General features: G+C 47.8%; 2 protein-coding genes across 7 annotated transcripts in view; one reads left to right on the forward strand and one right to left on the reverse strand.

Annotated features, from left to right (window-relative positions):
* The window catches only part of LOC135903397 (RNA-binding protein Musashi homolog Rbp6-like), a 1,054,134-nt gene that overhangs the window by 304,966 nt on the left and 729,793 nt on the right, over positions 1-19,375 (forward strand). For all 5 annotated transcript variants that reach the window (XM_070534623.1, XM_065433710.1, XM_070534624.1 and 2 more), the window contains exon 4: positions 1,010-1,094. In XM_070534623.1, the coding sequence (XP_070390724.1) occupies positions 1,010-1,094 (85 nt within the window). The remainder of the gene's footprint in view (positions 1-1,009; positions 1,095-19,375) is intronic.
* The window catches only part of LOC135903398 (uncharacterized), a 267,763-nt gene that overhangs the window by 224,478 nt on the left and 23,910 nt on the right, over positions 1-19,375 (reverse strand). The window lies entirely within an intron of this gene.

Below are 19,375 nucleotides of genomic sequence, written 5' to 3' on the forward strand. Positions count from 1 at the left end.
GTGCGCAGAGAAGCCTCCCTCGCTCCACTTCTCCTGCGCGCACGTACAAGCGGCGCCACGAACACCCGGATCGAAGGAAGACCGGCCGGAGTCGAGGCGGGCCTAATGAACTTTGACGAATCATTATCGATAACGTCCCCCGCCGTATGGGGTCGCTCCCCGTTGTCTCCTTTCTTCCTGCACGGATGGTTTCTATTTTTCCGTTTGCTGCTTCGTCGCTCTTTGACCGCGTTCGAGAGAAAAAAAGAAGGCGGCGGGTGGCCAGAAGGCTAGCGATATGTGGTTGATTAATTGGACGCAGGTTCATTTGGCGCAGACGCCCAGGCGCCTTCCCCACCGACTCGCTCGCGCACTGCCTTCTGCGGTAATGACCGGCCGTACCCAACATGGGTGCCTCCCGATCGAGTTGCAGCAAGACGTGCGCCGCAGCGCAAAAGATCCCGAACTGGGAGGATATACAACGAAGGTATACACGTAGGGCCTCCACCGGACACTGCCAACAAGGAAACCAACTCCAATGCTCGTCCATCTCTTCATTTCTTCTTGGATAAAGATTGGCTTGGAAAAGGAACGGGAAGTTGTTAGCCATATGAAAATGCGTTAAGAAAGGCGCAAGTCTACAATAAGTTGTGCATGGCTCTAAACAGAAGAAAAAAAATGTGCTGTCAATTTATTTCCTGCTTTTATTGCTGTTGATTGTTTTTGCAGCACGATGCGTTGTTTTCTGTCAAATGTGATCGGCCGCAGCCGAAATTCATGCCGGCTTTTATGCGAAGCGCTGATGTGTACGTGCACGCAATCCACGGATAGTTGCACAAGAGGGCGCACACGCAAATTCGACACTAGGGTCACACGAGCACAGGTGAGGCCTTGAATGCATGCCTGACCTTTTGATCTTAGTCTGCGCTCTTCTTTTGCAAGGTTGTCTGAATGAAGTTTACAAATAAAGCGCGCCTTGCTTTTGCCCCAGCGTGCGGTGATTTCTCACGAATGCTTGCTTGACTTGCAGGGGCTTCGGGTTCGTCACCTTCTCGGACCCGGCCAGTGTAGACAAGGTCCTAGCCAGCGGTCCCCACGAGTTGGACGGCAAAAAGGTGAGTAGGAAAACATGGCGCACGTATTCAGAGGCGGTGCCTCGCCTTGTTTTAACCTCCGCTAATTGCGCGCAAGATGCGCAGTTCATGAGCGATTTCATCATGCCACGAATGGAGCCCAGTTTGGTGCTATGCGAGAGCCGTCGCTTCGATGGGTGCCGCCATGTTTGTTGACGCAAAGCTTTTGGGACAGGTTTTGGGGTTCCCGCTAAATCAGTGAAATAGCATGCCCTACGCAAAGCCGAAACGCAGTTTGCGTCTCGCGCATGCGCAGTGGCTTCGACGCTCTTTCTTTGGGGCCTGTTGCGACTCGGGGTCCGAAGACGTGGGATCCTCTTTCCTCCTGGAGGAGTGAGTGAACGTGAGGCTGGGTCCGATATTCTGGACGTTTGACAAACAGTTATATAGTTGCAAATGTAGAATAAAATGCAAAATGAAACGGGAAAGTTGATGATGAAGTGGTCGTAGCTCGTCACTGGTATAGTTTACTGGTATCCTGCCTAACGGAGTTGCCACCGACTTCCATTGCACACTCCTTAATGATGCCCACAAGATTGTCGTTCATTGCTTCAACACTAAGATCCTCTTCCTGAGTTAAAGCCGAGTACCTGTTCTGTAGCTTGATCTCGAATTCCTCTATTTTCCCTCTTACCGCTAACTCATTGATCGGCTTCTTATGTACCAGTTTCTTCCGTTCCCTTCTCAGGTCTCGGCTTATTGGAGTTCTTACCATCCTGTGGTCACTGCAGCGCACCTTGCCGAGCACGTCCACATCTTGTATGATGCCAGGGTTAGCGCAGAGTATGAAGTCTATTTCATTTCTAGTCTCGCCGTTCGGGCTCTTCCACGTCCACTTTCGGCTATCCCGCTTGCGGAAGAAGGTATTCATTATCCTCATATTATTCTGTTCCGCAAACTCTACTAATAACTCTCCCCTGCTATTCCTAGTGCCTATGCCATATTCGCCCACTGCTTTGTCTCCAGCCTGCTTCTTGCCTACCTTGGCATTAAAGTCGCCCATTAGTATAGTATAGGAATGGAGGAAGCCTAAAAACAGTGAAGAAGAAATTAGGAATTGGCAAGAATCAGATGTATGCGTTAAGAGACAAAGCCGGCAATATCATAACTAATATGGATGAGATAGTTCAAGTGGCTGAGGACTTCTACAGAGATTTATACAGTACCAGTGGCACCAACGACGATAATGGAAGCGAAAATAGTCTAGAGGAATTCGAAATCCAAACGGTAACGCCCGAAGAAGTAAAGAAAGCCTTAGGAGATATGCAAAGGGGGAAGGCAGCTGGGGAGGATCAGGTAACAGCAGATTTGTTGAAGGATGGTGGGCAGATTGTTCTAGAGAAACTGGCCACCCTGTATACGCAATGCCTCATGACCTCGAGCGTACCGGAATCTTGGAAGAACGCTAACATAATCCTAATCCATAAGAAAGGGGACGCCAAAGACTTGAAAAATTGTAGACCGATCAGCTTACTGTCCGTTGCCTACAAACTATTTACTAAGGTAATCGCAAATAGAATCAGGAACACCTTAGACTTCTGTCAAGCAAAGGACCAGGCAGGATTCCGTAAAGGCTACTCAACAATAGATCATATTCACACTATCAATCAGGTGATAGAGAAATGTGCGGAATATAACGAAACCTTATATATAGCTTTCATTGATTACGAGAAAGCGTTTGATTCTGTCGAAACCTCAGCAGTCATGGAGGCATTACGGAATCAGGGTGTAGACGAGCCGTATGTAAGAATACTGAAAGATATCTATAGCGGCTCCACAGCCACCGTAGTCCTCCATAAAGAAAGCAACAAATTCCCAATAAAGAAAGGCGTCAGACAGGGAGATACGATCTCTCCAATGCTATTCACAGCGTGTTTACAGGAGGTACAGGAAGTAAGTATTCAGAGACCTGGATTGGGAAGAATTGGGGGTAAAAGTTAACGGAGAATACCTTAGTAACTTGCGATTCGCTGATGATATTGCCTTGCTTAGTAACTCAGGGGACCAATTGCAATGCATGCTCACTGACCTAGAAAGGCAAAGCAGAAGAGTGGGTTTAAAAATTAATCTACAGAAAACTAAAGTAATGTTTAACAGTCTCGAAAGAGAACAGCAATTTACAATAGGCAGCGAGGCACTGGAAGTAGTAAGGGAATACATCTACTTAGGGCAGGTAGTGACGGCAGATCCGGATCATGAGACAGAAATAATCAGAAGAATAAGAATGGGCTGGGGTGCGTTTGGCAGGCATTCTCAGATCATGAACAGCAGGTTGCCATTATCCCTCAAGAGGAAAGTGTATAATAGCTGCGTCTTACCAGTACTCACCTACGGGGCAGAAACCTGGAGGCTTACGAAAAGGGTTCTACTCAAATTGAGGACGACGCAACGAGCTATGGAAAGAAGAATGATAGGTGTAACGTTAAGGGATAAGAAAAGAGCAGATTGGGTGAGGGAACAAACGCGAGTTAATGACATCTTAGTTGAAATCAAGAAAAAGAAATGGGCATGGGCAGGACATGTAATGAGGAGGGAGGATAACCGATGGTCATTAAGGGTTACGGACTGGATTCCAAGGGAAGGGAAGCGTAGCAGGGGGCGGCAGAAAGTTAGGTGGGCGGATGAGATTAAGAAGTTTGCAGGGACGGCATGGCCACAATTAGTACATGACCGGGGTTGTTGGAGAAGTATGGGAGAGGCCTTTGCCCTGCAGTGGGCGTAACCAGGCTGATGATGATGATTGGTTGGTCTTGGAGCGTTAGCCGGATCTCTGGTTCTGTGCGCGTCTATTTTGCTTTGTTGCAAATAAATTCCGAATTCTCCTGCGCGCAGCACATGTTCGCCGTGTCTTTGACGGCTTCGACTTTGTTTGCCTCCTGTAAGGTGTTTTACTTATGCTCACTTGAGCCTGTCGAAACCCATAAAGTAATATCGTCAGCGTACAGTGCTTGACCTAGATTTGGGGGGTATTCTGTAAAAGTCTACCTAGTTGACTGTCCATTTCGGCTGCTGCAGATTGGATGCAGCTGCACGAGAGAGGAGGAGACGAGCCGCCCTAGCCAATGAGCAGCGGCCGAAATGGACAGTTCACTAGGTGGACTCTTATGGAACACGCCCCCTGGTATTGTCTCCAGGAACAGAGAGAGCCTGCGCCTTCCAATGTTAAATAGCAGTGATGGCAAGATGGCACCCTGCGGGGTGCCTATCGGATCGAGTCGACACCGGCGGTGGCCGAGCGCTCTTGCATAAAAGAGCGCATCTTGGTTTTCGCGGCACAGCCTAATTCTTGCAGCTCTTCCAGTATGAGCTGGTGTGATATAGTACCCAACGCTTTCTTAAGCGCATCTTGTAATGAGGTTGTTAGTGCGCTATGAATACACGGGCAATTGAAATAGATGTGCAGAGGACGCTGCGCAGACTACCTTTATTTGGTGAAAGATGACACGCACGCACGCACGCACATTTATATATATATATATATATATATATATATATATATATATATATATATATATATATATATATATATATATATATATATATATATATATATATATACCCGCCGTGGTTGCTCAGTGGCTATGGTGTTAGGCTGCTGAGCACAAGGTTCCGGGAACAAATCCCGGCCGTGGCGGCTGCATTTCGATGGGGGCGAAATGCGAAAACACCCGTGTACTTAGATTTAGGTGCACGTTAAAGAACCCCAGGTGGTCGAAATTTCCGGAGCCGTCCACTGCGGCGTGCCTCATAATCAGAAAGTGGTTCTGGCACGTAAAACCCCATATATATATATATATATATATATATATATATATATATATATATATATATATATATATATATATATATATATATATATATATATATATATATATATATATATATTGATTATAATGACGTCATCATGACAATAGGCCATCCAAAAGCGCTGCCGTCACAGTCTTGCGTCCAGAAATTGCATATCACAATCAGCAAGTGCAACGCAAGGATCGTTAACACATACACACGTTTTCTTCTTGAGAGCATATGCCTCGGACACTTCCTGTGTATGATGATCCCTATGACGGCATAAAATTTTATATTTTTCTAGAAGCGGTGGGCACACCTTCTTTGTCTCTTTTTCGTACGCCCTGCGTTGTTTCGCTACGTCGGAATACTCGCCGGATGCTCTATTCCTAAAATGTTCTTTTTAAACGGATATTAATGCAGCGTCCGGTCTTATCGACATAAACACAACCGCAGGAGAAAGGGAACTCGTCAACCACAACGCACGTGTGTGACCAGTGGCTTAAATGGCAAACAAAAGGGTTAGGTATCTTTTCAATTGATAATTGAACTCGATAATCGTCTTTTGCCTAAAGTGCGCACGAACTATGGTAAGTTCACTACCACATTTGCCGGAATAAAACTATGGAATTCTATTCCACATACCATTAAATCATCCCCCACAGAGCATATATTCAAGAATCAGGTTAAGAAATACTTTATGCAGCAACTCTCTTCATCCTAACCACTGACTTTTGTGAATGTAATCATAATTGACTTAGCTATTATACTACATGTTATATTGCTCATATTTTTATTGTATTGTACATTTGCATTGCTTGTTCACTACAGAAGTCTTCTTCGCAATTTCGTGCCTTACTAAACAGTTTTGAATTCTTCTTTTTTCGCGCTGTCTCTTATTTAGTCTGTAATAACACCGTAACTAATGCTTGATCTGTATTGTCTTTTTTTTATTTTTTCATGTATGGGAGTCCACCTGACAGTTTTTAACTTTGGGGCTCCCTGTGTAGTGCTCATTTTGCATACAATTCTTGTAAATCTGACATCGTTGATGAATAAACTTGAAACTTGAAAATTTGAAACTTGAAAATACACCACTCAATAATTTTCTAACATGCCGCTTGCTTCCAGGAATCTCTGGAGCGCTATGAACTCTCGCCTATGCAATAAATATTTTGGCCATATGACTTAAGAGGAAGCTTTAGCTCAGGTGCTCCTATCTAAATACATGTAAAAGGAGAATTCGTTTTTCTCGGCAACCACGGCACCAAATCTGACGAGGTTTGTTGCATGTAAAAGAAAAACTTAAAATCTAGTGACTCATGGTTCCAAATTTTTGAATTAGGTCGTCAATTTTTAATAAAAATTGACAAAAACCGCAAATTATCTCAAATAAATGCTATGAGGTTTACAACTCCGTAACTGGGCAATGAAAAATTATATCACAATTCTGTCAATTGCATCTCATAGTACATCTAAATTAGACAAAACTGATATGTCGCACATGATTCTCAAAAAATTTAGTAATGTTTAAATACAGCTTTTGCAGAACCCTTGTGCAAAACTTAACGAATTCGCTTAATGTATAAATTGACATATAGAATTTGACCGCTTTGAATGATCTAATGGATGCCGTTTAAAGAACCGCGATATCTCTTCTTGACGGAGAGCTATTAATTTGCAAACTTCGTGCTGCCTTTTTTTTTGGACTTCCGAATGTTCGAAGTCTTTCATCAAAATTCAGGTTCTAAATCGAAATCCCGCTTGCAACAGTCACTATAAGTTAACTTTCTCTCTCAAATGCAACAAATTTGATAAAAATTAGTCCAAGGTTTATCTCACAAAAGCGTTTTTGCGTTTTACTGGTATTTGAATAGGCCGCGCCTGCGTTGGGCCCGAGCTAAAGCTTGCTTTTAAGATCTTCGTGAGGCTGATGGGCCTGCGGTACAATGCCATTAAATCACGCGTTAAACATTTTGTCACATACCGGATATTCTCGCAGAAGATGTAGATGATCCACGTCGTCACAATGCGAACTATGAGCTCGTGAATTTTTGTGCTGAAAGTGTTTTATATACGCGGTACCGAGCTGCGGAAAACGTTTAATAATCGTAGTAACTGAAGATGCGAGCCCTGCAATATTCAGGGCTTGCTTCTTGAGATGGCATGAGGAGGAAAATAATACAAGAGGTGGACAAGACAGAATATTGAAAAAGATAACTAAGAATAAATAAACAAAGGTCAAAGAATCTCTGTAAGACACCTGAGTTGCGCAGGTATAACAGCAAGGCCACATCACCACAATTTTCCCCAGGCGCTAAAATATCGCCAGCCTATAGTTGTCCGCATAAACAGAGTAAGGACTCTAGTTGAGCTTCCCATCATATGTGGTGCCCAGGTATTTATTGGATTTAACCTGGGGAAAGCATTCTCGATTGTAGAGTAGTGTAATGAAAACCGAATCTGTTAGAGGAAACAAAAGGATTACACTTTTACTGACATTTAATGACATGCGCAAAGTCTGAAGCCATACTTCAAGCATGTACGTGCACCTTTCCAAATTATTGTAAACATTCAGGTGTCACTGGCACACGCAACGAACGCTGTACCATCTGCATAAACATATATTTGTACATCCTGCACAAAGAAATAAAACTCATTAATATACTGAGTGCTGAATGCAAGGGTGGCTATCGATCGCATCCTATTTCTCCGTTTTTGCGTATTTCCGTTCTTCATGCGCATTGCAAGCTTGCATCTGCGTTGAAGTGTAGATGCGTGCCGTTTCGGGCTTAAAAACATTAAATTATGTGCTTTTTTACCTGCTAAACCACGATCTCATTATGAGGCACGCCGTAGTGGGGGACTCCCGAAGTTTGGACCACCTGAGGTGTTTTTAACGGGCACCTAAATCAGTACGCGGGTGTTTTCACATTTCGCCCCCATCGAAATGTATCCGCCGTTTTCGGCATTCGATACCGCGACCTCGTGCTTAGCAGCCCAACACCATAGCCACTAAGCAACCACGGCGGGTCCATTGCGAGACATACCCATTCACGCGGATAGGCCAAGAGTCGGGCAGATTTTACATATGTTCTATGTGAATAAATTTAGAAATCCATAATTTTTATGAATCAATTAAACGGAGTAAAATTTAATTGCGAGTTAACGCGTTTCTTTCTTTTTCCTTGTCTCGTCTTGCGCTACCGCATTCATATTGAGTCGCTACCAACTATAGCGCGGTTGTGAGTTTCATTGGTCGGAAAAATAAACGGTATTCACAGACTCGCTCACAAAACATACTTTATTGCTTAGGGCTCACTCGGACTCACTTTGGTCACACTCGTGCCACTTTCCGAGTGGTCTCTAGGTAATTTTTTTTCTGTGACAGGCTACATTTTGTTGCGAATATTTGCTCCTGTGTGTTTTGTCCTCCGGCAGCAAGCTTGTGCCTCAACTAGCAAGGCGTCGTCGTGCACATTCTCCCTCGGTGCTTTGTTCTGTCACCTTCTGTCATCGGCCGATGGTGGTTGTTGCTTCGGAGATTTTAGTGCACACCTTCGTTGCGTTTTAGAGCGCAGCTCTTACCCTCGTATTCAGAAATGCATCGTAACTTGAAGCTCATGCTTGACTTGATATAAATGACGCCTGGTGCAAACGCCCCCAAGACGCTTATTGCGTTTCCTTTGGTGCGTTCACGACAGGTGTCATTTAGGTCAAGTCAAGCATGGGCTTCAAGTTACGATGCATTTCTGAATACGGGGATTAGGCACCCGTTCCTGCGGCGAGCGTCAGCGTCCTTGGTGTAACCGAGCGAACGATCACAGCGAAGGATGAATGAGCGAACGCGGAGCGCAGCGGGGGATGAAAGACGGCGACGGCGAAGGGAGCCCGAGGAGGAAAGCGCCGAAGGGTGTGGTGAACGCGTGAGATGAACAGCTTAGCGCCGCCCAAGATTGGCTCGGTGGCGACGATGGCAACGAAATGGTGTGGCAGTAGCGCGCGTCATACATACCAAACAAAGCGCTGCATGAGCGGAGGTCTGTCTGCGGCGGCTGCTGTGAAACGCGCCCACGCGTCGCCCACGTGCTGCGTCTCGCGATCTCCCGATTAACGAGGCAGTCGCGCCACACTTCGCTCTGTTTGCAACAAGCCGCACGAGACAGATTGTCCGCGCCAGTCAATATATCGCGAAATGAAAACATGTACAGAGCTGCGCTCAAATTTCGCTGTTGGGAGTATCGTAATCGTCAGTGGATTTTGTTCCGCCTTTTGTTTTTTTTCTTGCGTGATTAGCCGTACAAGAGGCTTCATTCAAAAGTGAGGGGCATTGTTCGAAATGACAAGAACCAGTGTGCGCAGCATGTTTAACTTGAAACTTTTGCGTAATTGTACTCGTGTCTCGAAGAGGTCCATCAGCATGATAGGTCAGACCTCCGTATCTTCCCGAAGCAACTGCGATTCAGAGTCGTTGTCGTGCGCCTCTTATGACCACGTCGCATAAACGAGAGAGCTTCGAAATTTCGTCATTGTCAGCAGCGCCTGAATGTGTGGGCTAATCGACGGCACTGTAACTCGAGCGATGTAGCGAAGCTGGCGGTGCTGCGAAAGATCGCATCTCCGCACCCGGCGTCTCGCTGCAGATGTCAGTGCGTGCTGCTCGGTGCGCGACACAGCTGTACATCTTCGTCTGCAAGGGGGAGACCGTCGCTTAGAGGAGGAAGTGCAAGAGACCCGGGGTGGAAAGCACGCGGAGGAACGGGATGGAAGCTGTTGTCGAGGAGGGGGAATAAGAAGAGGTTTGGGGGAATCGGATGAAGTGACGCGTTCAAACGCTGCTGACTGCGCAGGACCGTTGGCGCACTTTCTTGGGCGTTCGCCTGCTTGCTTGACAAGATCAAACCCCGAAGATCGAGAGGCGGAAGCACGCCGACGGCAGAGAAGGTTGGAGCAAAAACACACACAAAAAAGCGCTAGTACGCGGTGGTTAGAAGCGACGCGGCAACCTCAGCATGGAATCGAAGCGGTGTGGACGTGAAAGATACGAGAGTAAAAGACAGTAGAGTCAACTGAGAAAAGAAAATGCCACGCTTTTTGTACGCCGTCTGCCATCACAGCGGGTCCTCTTCGCTCACGGCCTCAGGGTGGCACTCCCCCAGTTCCCGCTGCCTCCCTTTTCTGTCATTTTTGTTTCTGCCTTTGCCCGGCTCGACTTCGACACGGATCGTTCCTCAGGAGCGCACTAACGGAGGAGAACGGCGTAAATTTTAGCGCCACTGCTTTTTAGAAACGCATACGTAGCGCGCATACCCTGTTCCTAGCAACACAGCGTCCTAATGCATCCTCCACCGTGGCCCCAGCATTGAATTTTTTTCATCCTGGTGCCAATTTGAAAGTGTTCTCATTCGTCCTATGGAAGGGCGCACGTTCATGTTTACGACATCTTGCCTCACAAAAAGCAGCGGCACCGAAAACGTCTTGTTTAGCCCGCTCGAATAGTTGGGCGAGCAAGACAAATGGCAAGGCGTGAGAGCGCAATCGCAGTAACCTGCGTATCTGCTGCACTTTTCGTTGGCAGCTAATCGCGATTTTATAAGTAAATTTGGCTTTATGTCATCATCATCATCATCATCATCATCATCATCATCATCAGCCTGGTTACGCCCACTGCAGGGCAAAGGCCTCTCCCATATTTCTCCAACAACCCCGGTCATGTACTAATTGTGGCCATGCCGTCCCTGCAAATTTCTTAATCTCATCCGCCAACTTAACTTTCTGCCGTCCCCTGCTACGCTTCCCTTCCCTTGGAATCCAGTCCGTAACCCTTAATGACCATCGGTTATCTTCCCTCCTCATTACATGTCCTGCCCATGCCCATTTCTTTTTTTTCTTTTTGGCTTTATGTACGGCGGAAATACTGCATGCATCTATACTTTAGGCTTCGTCCGCACTTCTTTTTGTAACGTAAAAGTGATGTCTATTATATTGAATGCATGAGAAAACGCAGACTTTTTCTTGGTTAAGCTAGTGAAACTGAACCGCATTCTTTAATAGATAAAAAAAAAACGCAGTCTAAATGAAACGCACTACACAACCGCACATGACCCATAAAAAATTATGCTCGATATTGTTACACGAAAGAGAGATTAAAGGTTTGAGACCGGGCTATTTGACCTTCCATGAGGACGCAATTCCAACCGTGCCAAACCAGCGTGGGAGTTCACACGGAGCACAGGGAGAAGTGACAAGGGCAGCGTTTGTCCTTGTCGCTTCTTCTTGTACTCGGTGTCAACTGACGTGCTAGTTATATCATCATGAGGGATTAAAAACTGAAGACTATTGACAATGTATATTTATAAAAACAACTGCAGCGCTGGCCAGTTCAGCCGACAGCTCGAGACTCGGGAGCAGTGCGTCTTCTTCGTCGGGGCGCCCGCGCGCATCGTCGCAAAAGAAGCACGCAGTATAGCATTATCCCTGGCGGCAGAAGCGCCGTCCCGCTGCGTTTAGCTGTCGGTGTTAACAGGAGAGTAGCAGGGCTTCAGGCGTGCGATGTGTGCAACGTCAGTGGAATGCGTGGCAGATGAGGCATTGACTGGGGTGATTTCGTATGGGGTCACGGCACGCAGCACTCGGCATGGGTCCGCGTATGAAATATGTGCAGGGGTTCTAACACCTGGAGTCAGCGATCACCTGCTGATTTTTGCATTTTTGCCGTGGTGCGTAAAAGAACGAAATCCAGCAAATCCTTCGCGGCGTAGACAAATTAACCAAGAAACAATTAAGCATTTTGAGAATGTTGTCGCTGACACTGATTGGAGCTGTATCTTCAATAATACTGACCCTGTGAATGCCTACGACATATTCATAACAAAGCTAACAGACCTTTATAATTTAGCTTTTCCAACTGTGGTGCAGAAGATAAACAAGAGGGCGAGAAAACCATGGATAGACGCTTCACTTTTGAAAAGGATGAAAGCAAGAGATAAGCTGTTCACCGAATTCATAAAAACAAAGCGCTTAGACTACTTGGTTGAATTTAAGCAGTTCAGAAATAAGATAGGATCTGACATTAAAAAGGCGCGATTTAGCTATTACGAATAAAGGTTTGCAAGGATACTCAATGATCAGAAAGCAATTTGGAACGCTGTGAACGATCTTTTGCAAAGGAAAAATACGAAGGCTATCTCTCAGCTTCAAATAGAGGGCAGATCTTGTTCAGGTACTTTACTTGCCGATATGTTCAATGAGCATTTCTTGAGTTCAGGAGCTTCTGATATTTCAAATGTTGCTGTCCAGTCTTACAAATCGTATATTAAAACACACGTCTCGGAATCTATTTTCCCAAGTCCCTCGAATGAATCGAAAGTAGCCTCGCTGATACAGAACTTAAGTAACAAATGTGCTGTGGGTTTTGACAATATTGTCACGTGGTAGTGACGGTGAAGAAAGAAGCAATACGGTGGAATACAAAACTAGCTTTTATTGGGCGAACCTGTGCCCACAAAAACAGGCTACACTTATAGCACAACGATAGCGGTGAACACGGTCGGCGATCGTCGGAAAAACTGATCAGCGGGTCAAGCGCGTCGGCTTTTATAGATCAGTCGTCGAATGTTCCAGATTAACTGATGGGACCCGCGTGTCTTCCACAAAGTTCTACACCATTCGTGTCACGCGATGAAATCTGATAACACAAGGTTCGGCGACAACAGACACGCGGATAGAAGCGTCGATAACTTTCCAGAAACGTCGGATACATGCAGGCGTGTCCCTCGCTCTGCGATTACAGTTGTTAAGCGGCGAAACGTGGTTGCCCGATAAAGATAAGTACACGTGTCATTACCCCCCTCTTAAAAAGCATCGACCCGATGCTGCAAACAAACGAAAGTAACAAAGAAAAGCACTCGTATCAAAGAAAACAACAAACTAAGGTAGTTCATCAGCATCCGTAAAATGGTTTAAGGCGCACCACGTGGACCACTTCAGATCGTGCGCGGCGCCGCTGTGAGTGCGAAATGCCGTCTGGCACGACCTCATAGTCTAGTGCGCCAATACGTCGGATGACCTTGTAGGGTCCGAAATAGCGTCGCAGCAGCTTCTCACTGAGTCCTCGCCGGCGTATCGGGGTCCATACCCAAACACGGTCGCCGGGCTGGTACTCGACGAAGCGTCGTCGGAGGTTGTAGTGTCGGCTGTCGGTACGCTGCTGGGTCTTGATCCGTAGGCGGGCGAGCTGTCGGGCTTCTTCGGCGCGCTGGAGATAGCTAGCGACGTCAACATTCTCTTCGTCAGTTACGTGCGGCAGCATGGCGTCAAGCGTCGTCGTCGGGTTCCTGCCGTAGACCAGCTTGAACGGCGTGATCTGTGTTGTTTCTTGCACCGCCGTGTTGTACGCAAAGGTTACGTACGGCAGGACCGCGTCCCAGGCCCTGTGTTCGACGGCGACGTACATTGCTAGCATGTCGGCGAGGGTCTTGTTCAGGCGCTCCGTGAGACCATTCGTCTGCGGATGGTAGGCAGTTGTCCTCCTGTGGCTTGTCTGGCTGTACTGTAGAATGGCTTGGGTGAGCTCTGCTGTAAAAGCCGTTCCTCTGTCGGTGATGAGGACTTTAGGGCACCATGTCGCAGCAGGATGTTCTCGACGAAAAATTTCGCCACTTCGGCTGCGCTGCCTTTTGGTAGAGCTTTAGTTTCAGCAAAGCGGGTGAGATAGTCCGTCGCCACGACGATCCACTTATTCCCGGATGTTGATATCGGAAACGACCCCAACAAATCCATCCCAATCTGCTGGAATGGTCGGCTAGGATGTTCGATCGGCTGTAGTAATCCTGCTGGCTTTGTCGGTGGTGTCTTGCGTCGTTGACAGTCTCGGCATGTCTTGACGTAACGGGCGACGTCGGCGGTCAGACGCGGCCAGTAATACCTTTCCTGTATCCTCGACAGCGTCCGGGAGAATCCGAGGTGCCCAGCGGTTGGATCGTCGTGTAGGGCGTGCAGTATTTCTGGACGCAGCGCTGACGGTACAACAAGAAGGTAGCTGGCGCGGACTGGTGAGAAGTTCTTCACGAGCAGGTTGTTTTGTAGCGTGAATGACGACAACCCGCGCTTAAATGCCCTAGGGACAACATCGGTGTTCCCTTCCAAATACTCGACGAGACCTTTTAGCTCCGGGTCTGCTCGTTGCTGTTTAGTGAAGTCTTTCGCGCTTATTATCCCAAGGAAGGCGTCGTCGTCCTCGTCGTCTTGCGGCGGGGGATCGATGGGGCCGCGCGATAAACAGTCGGCGTGGGAGTGTTTTTAGAAGCGACGCGGCAACCTCAGCATGGAATCGAAGCGGTGTGGACGTGAAAGATACGAGAGTAAAAGACAGTAGAGTCAACTGAGAAAAGAAAATGCCACGCTTTTTGTACGCCGTCTGCCATCACAGCGGGTCCTCTTCGCTCACGGCCTCAGGGTGGCACTCCCCCAGTTCCCGCTGCCCCCCTTTTCTGTCATTTTTGTTTCTGCCTTTGCCCGGCTCGACTTCGACACGGATCGTTCCTCAGGAGCGCACTAACGGAGGAGAACGGCGTAAATTTTAGCGCCACTGCTTTTTAGAAACGCATACGTAGCGCGCATACCCTGTTCCTAGCAACACAGCGTCCTAACGCATCCTCCACCGTGGCCCCAGCATTGAATTTTTTTCATCCTGGTGCCAATTTGAAAGTGTTCTCATTCGTCCTATGGAAGGGCGCACGTTCATGTTTACGACATCTTGCCTCACAAAAAGCAGCGGCACCGAAAACGTCTTGTTTAGCCCGCTCGAATAGTTGGGCGAGCAAGACAAATGGCAAGGCGTGAGAGCGCAATCGCAGTAACCTGCGTATCTGCTGCACTTTTCGTTGGCAGCTAATCGCGATTTTATAAGTAAATTTGGCTTTATGTCATCATCATCATCATCATCATCATCATCATCAGCCTGGTTACGCCCACTGCAGGGCAAAGGCCTCTCCCATATTTCTCCAACAACCCCGGTCATGTACTAATTGTGGCCATGCCGTCCCTGCAAATTTCTTAATCTCATCCGCCAACCTAACTTTCTGCCGTCCCCTGCTACGCTTCCCTTCCCTTGGTAACCCTTAATGACCATCGGTTATCTTCCCTCCTCATTACATGTCCTGCCCATGCCCATTTCTTTTTTTTCTTTTTGGCTTTACGTACGGCGGAAATACTGCATGCATCTATACTTTAGGCTTCGTCCGCACTTCTTTTTGTAACGTAAAAGTGATGTCTATTATATTGAATGCATGAGAAAACGCAGACTTTTTCTTGGTTAAGCTAGTGAAACTGAACCGCATTCTTTAATAGATAAAAAAAAACGCAGTCTAAATGAAACGCACTACACAACCGCACATGACCCATAAAAAATTATGCTCGATATTGTTACACGAAAGAGAGATTAAAGGTTTGAGACCGGGCTATTTGACCTTCCATGAGGACGCAATTCCAACCGTGCCAAACCAGCGTGGGAGTTCACACGGAGCACAGGGAGAAGTGACAAGGGCAGCGTTTGTCCTTGTCGCTTCTTCTTGTACTCGGTGTCAACTGACGTGCTAGTTATATCATCATGAGGGATTAAAAACTGAAGACTATTGACAATGTATATTTATAAAAACAACTGCAGCGCTGGCCAGTTCAGCCGACAGCTCGAGACTCGGGAGCAGTGCGTCTTCTTCGTCGGGGCGCCCGCGCGCATCGTCGCAAAAGAAGCACGCAGTATAGCATTATCCCTGGCGGCAGAAGCGCCGTCCCGCTGCGTTTAGCTGTCGGTGTTAACAGGAGAGTAGCAGGGCTTCAGGCGTGCGATGTGTGCAACGTCAGTGGAATGCGTGGCAGATGAGGCATTGACTGGGGTGATTTCGTATGGGGTCACGGCACGCAGCACTCGGCATGGGTCCGCGTATGAAATATGTGCAGGGGTTCTAACACCTGGAGTCAGCGATCACCTGCTGATTTTTGCATTTTTGCCGTGGTGCGTAAAAGAACGAAATCCAGCAAATCCTTCGCGGCGTAGACAAATTAACCAAGAAACAATTAAGCATTTTGAGAATGTTGTCGCTGACACTGATTGGAGCTGTATCTTCAATAATACTGACCTTGTGAATGCCTACGACATATTCATAACAAAGCTAACAGACCTTTATAATTTAGCTTTTCCAACTGTGGTGCAGAAGATAAACAAGAGGGCGAGAAAACCATGGATAGACGCTTCACTTTTGAAAAGGATGAAAGCAAGAGATAAGCTGTTCACCGAATTCATAAAAACAAAGCGCTTAGACTACTTGGTTGAATTTAAGCAGTTCAGAAATAAGATAGGATCTGACATTAAAAAGGCGCGATTTAGCTATTACGAATAAAGGTTTGCAAGGATACTCAATGATCAGAAAGCAATTTGGAACGCTGTGAACGATCTTTTGCAAAGGAAAAATACGAAGGCTATCTCTCAGCTTCAAATAGAGGGCAGATCTTGTTCAGGTACTTTACTTGCCGATATGTTCAATGAGCATTTTTTGAGTTCAGGAGCTTCTGATATTTCAAATGTTGCTGTCCAGTCTTACAAATCGTATATTAAAACACACGTCTCGGAATCTATTTTCCCAAGTCCCTCGAATGAATCGGAAGTAGCCTCGCTGATACAGAACTTATGTAACAAATGTGCTGTGGGTTTTGACAATATTGTCACGTGGTAGTGACGGTGAAGAAAGAAGCAATACGGTGGAATACAAAACTAGCTTTTATTGGGCGAACCTGTGCCCACAAAAACAGGCTACACTTATAGCACAACGATAGCGGTGAACACGGTCGGCGATCGTCGGAAAAACTGATCAGCGGGTCAAGCGCGTCGGCTTTTATAGATCAGTCGTCGAATGTTCCAGATTAACTGATGGGACCCGCGTGTCTTCCACAAAGTTCTACACCATTCGTGTCACGCGATGAAATCTGATAACACAAGGTTCGGCGACAACAGACACGCGGATAGAAGCGTTGATAACTTTCCAGAAACGTCGGATACATGCAGGCGTGTCCCTCGCTCTGCGATTACAGTTGTTAAGCGGCGAAACGTGGTTGCCCGATAAAGATAAGTACACGTGTCATTACCCCCCTCTTAAAAAGCATCGACCCGATGCTGCAAACAAACGAAAGTAACAAAGAAAAGCACTCGTATCAAAGAAAACAACAAATTAAGGTAGTTCATCAGCATCCGTAAAATGGTTTAAGGCGCACCACGTGGACCACTTCAGATCGTGCGCGGCGCCGCTGTGAGTGCGAAATGCCGTCTGGCACGACCTCATAGTCTAGTGCGCCAATACGTCGGATGACCTTGTAGGGTCCGAAATAGCGTCGCAGCAGCTTCTCACTGAGTCCTCGCCGGCGTATCGGGGTCCATACCCAAACACGGTCGCCGGGCTGGTACTCGACGAAGCGTCGTCGGAGGTTGTAGTGTCGGCTGTCGGTACGCTGCTGGGTCTTGATCCGTAGGCGGGCGAGCTGTCGGGCTTCTTCGGCGCGCTGGAGATAGCTAGCGACGTCAACATTCTCTTCGTCAGTTACGTGCGGCAGCATGGCGTCAAGCGTCGTCGTCGGGTTCCTGCCGTAGACCAGCTTGAACGGCGTGATCTGTGTTGTTTCTTGCACCGCCGTGTTGTACGCAAAGGTTACGTACGGCAGGACCGCGTCCCAGGTCCTGTGTTCGACGGCGACGTACATTGCTAGCATGTCGGCGAGGGTCTTGTTCAGGCGCTCCGTGAGACCATTCGTCTGCGGATGGTAGGCAGTTGTCCTCCTGTGGCTTGTCTGGCTGTACTGTAGAATGGCTTGGGTGAGCTCTGCTGTAAAAGCCGTTCCTCTGTCGGTGATGAGGACTTTAGGGCACCATGTCGCAGCAGGATGTTCTCGACGAAAAATTTCGCCACTTCGGCTGCGCTGCCTTTTGGTAGAGCTTTAGTTTCAGCAAAGCGGGCGAGATAGTCCGTCGCCACGACGATCCACTTATTCCCGGATGTTGATATCGGAAACGACCCCAACAAATCCATCCCAATCTGCTGGAATGGTCGGCTAGGATGTTCGATCGGCTGTAGTAATCCTGCTGGCTTTGTCGGTGGTGTCTTGCGTCGTTGACAGTCTCGGCATGTCTTGACGTAACGGGCGACGTCGGCGGTCAGACGCGGCCAGTAATACCTTTCCTGTATCCTCGACAGCGTCCGGGAGAATCCGAGGTGCCCAGCGGTTGGATCGTCGTGTAGGGCGTGCAGTATTTCTGGACGCAGCGCTGACGGTACAACAAGAAGGTAGCTGGCGCGGACTGGTGAGAAGTTCTTCACGAGCAGGTTGTTTTGTAGCGTGAATGACGACAACCCGCGCTTAAATGCCCTAGGGACAACGTCGGTGTTCCCTTCCAAATACTCGACGAGACCTTTTAGCTCCGGGTCTGCTCGTTGCTGTTTAGTGAAGTCTTTCGCGCTTATTATCCCAAGGAAGGCGTCGTCGTCCTCGTCGTCTTGCGGCGGGGGATCGATGGGGCCGCGCGATAAACAGTCGGCGTGGGAGTGTTTTCTTCCGGACTTGTATATTACCGTGACGTCATATTCTTGTAGTCTGAGGCTCCACCGCGCCAGCCGTCCTGAAGGGTCCTTTAAGTTAGCTAGCCAACACAATGCATGATGGTCACTGACGACTTTGAATGGCCTGCCATAGAGGTAAGGGCGGAATTCAGCTATAGCCCAAATGATGGCGAGGCATTCCTTTTCAGTCGTAGAATAGTTGCTTTCCGCTTTTGACAGCGACCGGCTAGCATACGATATCACCCTTTCAAGTCCTTCTTTCCTCTGGACTAGGACGGCACCGAGGCCTAGGCTACTGGCGTCAGTGTGGATTTCGGTATCGGCGTCCTCGTCGAAGTGTGCAAGTACCGGCGGCGATTGCATGCGTCGTTTTAGTTCTTGAAATGCCTTGGCCAGCGGCGTTTCCCACTTGAACGCGACATCACATTTGGTTAGATGTGTTAGCGGCTCCGCGATGCGTGAGAAGTCCTTGACAAAGCGCCTATAGTAGGCACACATGCCAAGGAATCTGCGCACTGCCTTCTTGTCGGTTGGCTGCGGGAACTTTGCGATGGCAGCTGTCTTCTGTGGGTCGGGGCGTACTCCTGATTTGCTGATCACGTGGCCTAGGAACAAAAGCTCATCGTAAGCGAAGCGGCACTTTACCGGCTTCAGAGTGAGCCCTGATGACTTGATGGCTTCTAACACTGTCGCAAGCCGCCTAAGGTGATCGTCGAAATTTCCGGCGAAGACAACGACGTCATCCAGGTAAACAAGGCACGTCTGCCACTTCAGTCCGGCTAACACCGTGTCCATGACGCGCTGAAACGTTGCAGGCGCCGAGCACAGTCGGAATGGCATGACCTTGAACTCGTAGAGGCCGTCTGGCGTGAT

The sequence above is a fragment of the Dermacentor albipictus genome, chromosome 2 (assembly GCF_038994185.2).
Source record: "Dermacentor albipictus isolate Rhodes 1998 colony chromosome 2, USDA_Dalb.pri_finalv2, whole genome shotgun sequence".
Taxonomy (NCBI): Eukaryota; Metazoa; Arthropoda; class Arachnida; order Ixodida; family Ixodidae; genus Dermacentor; species Dermacentor albipictus.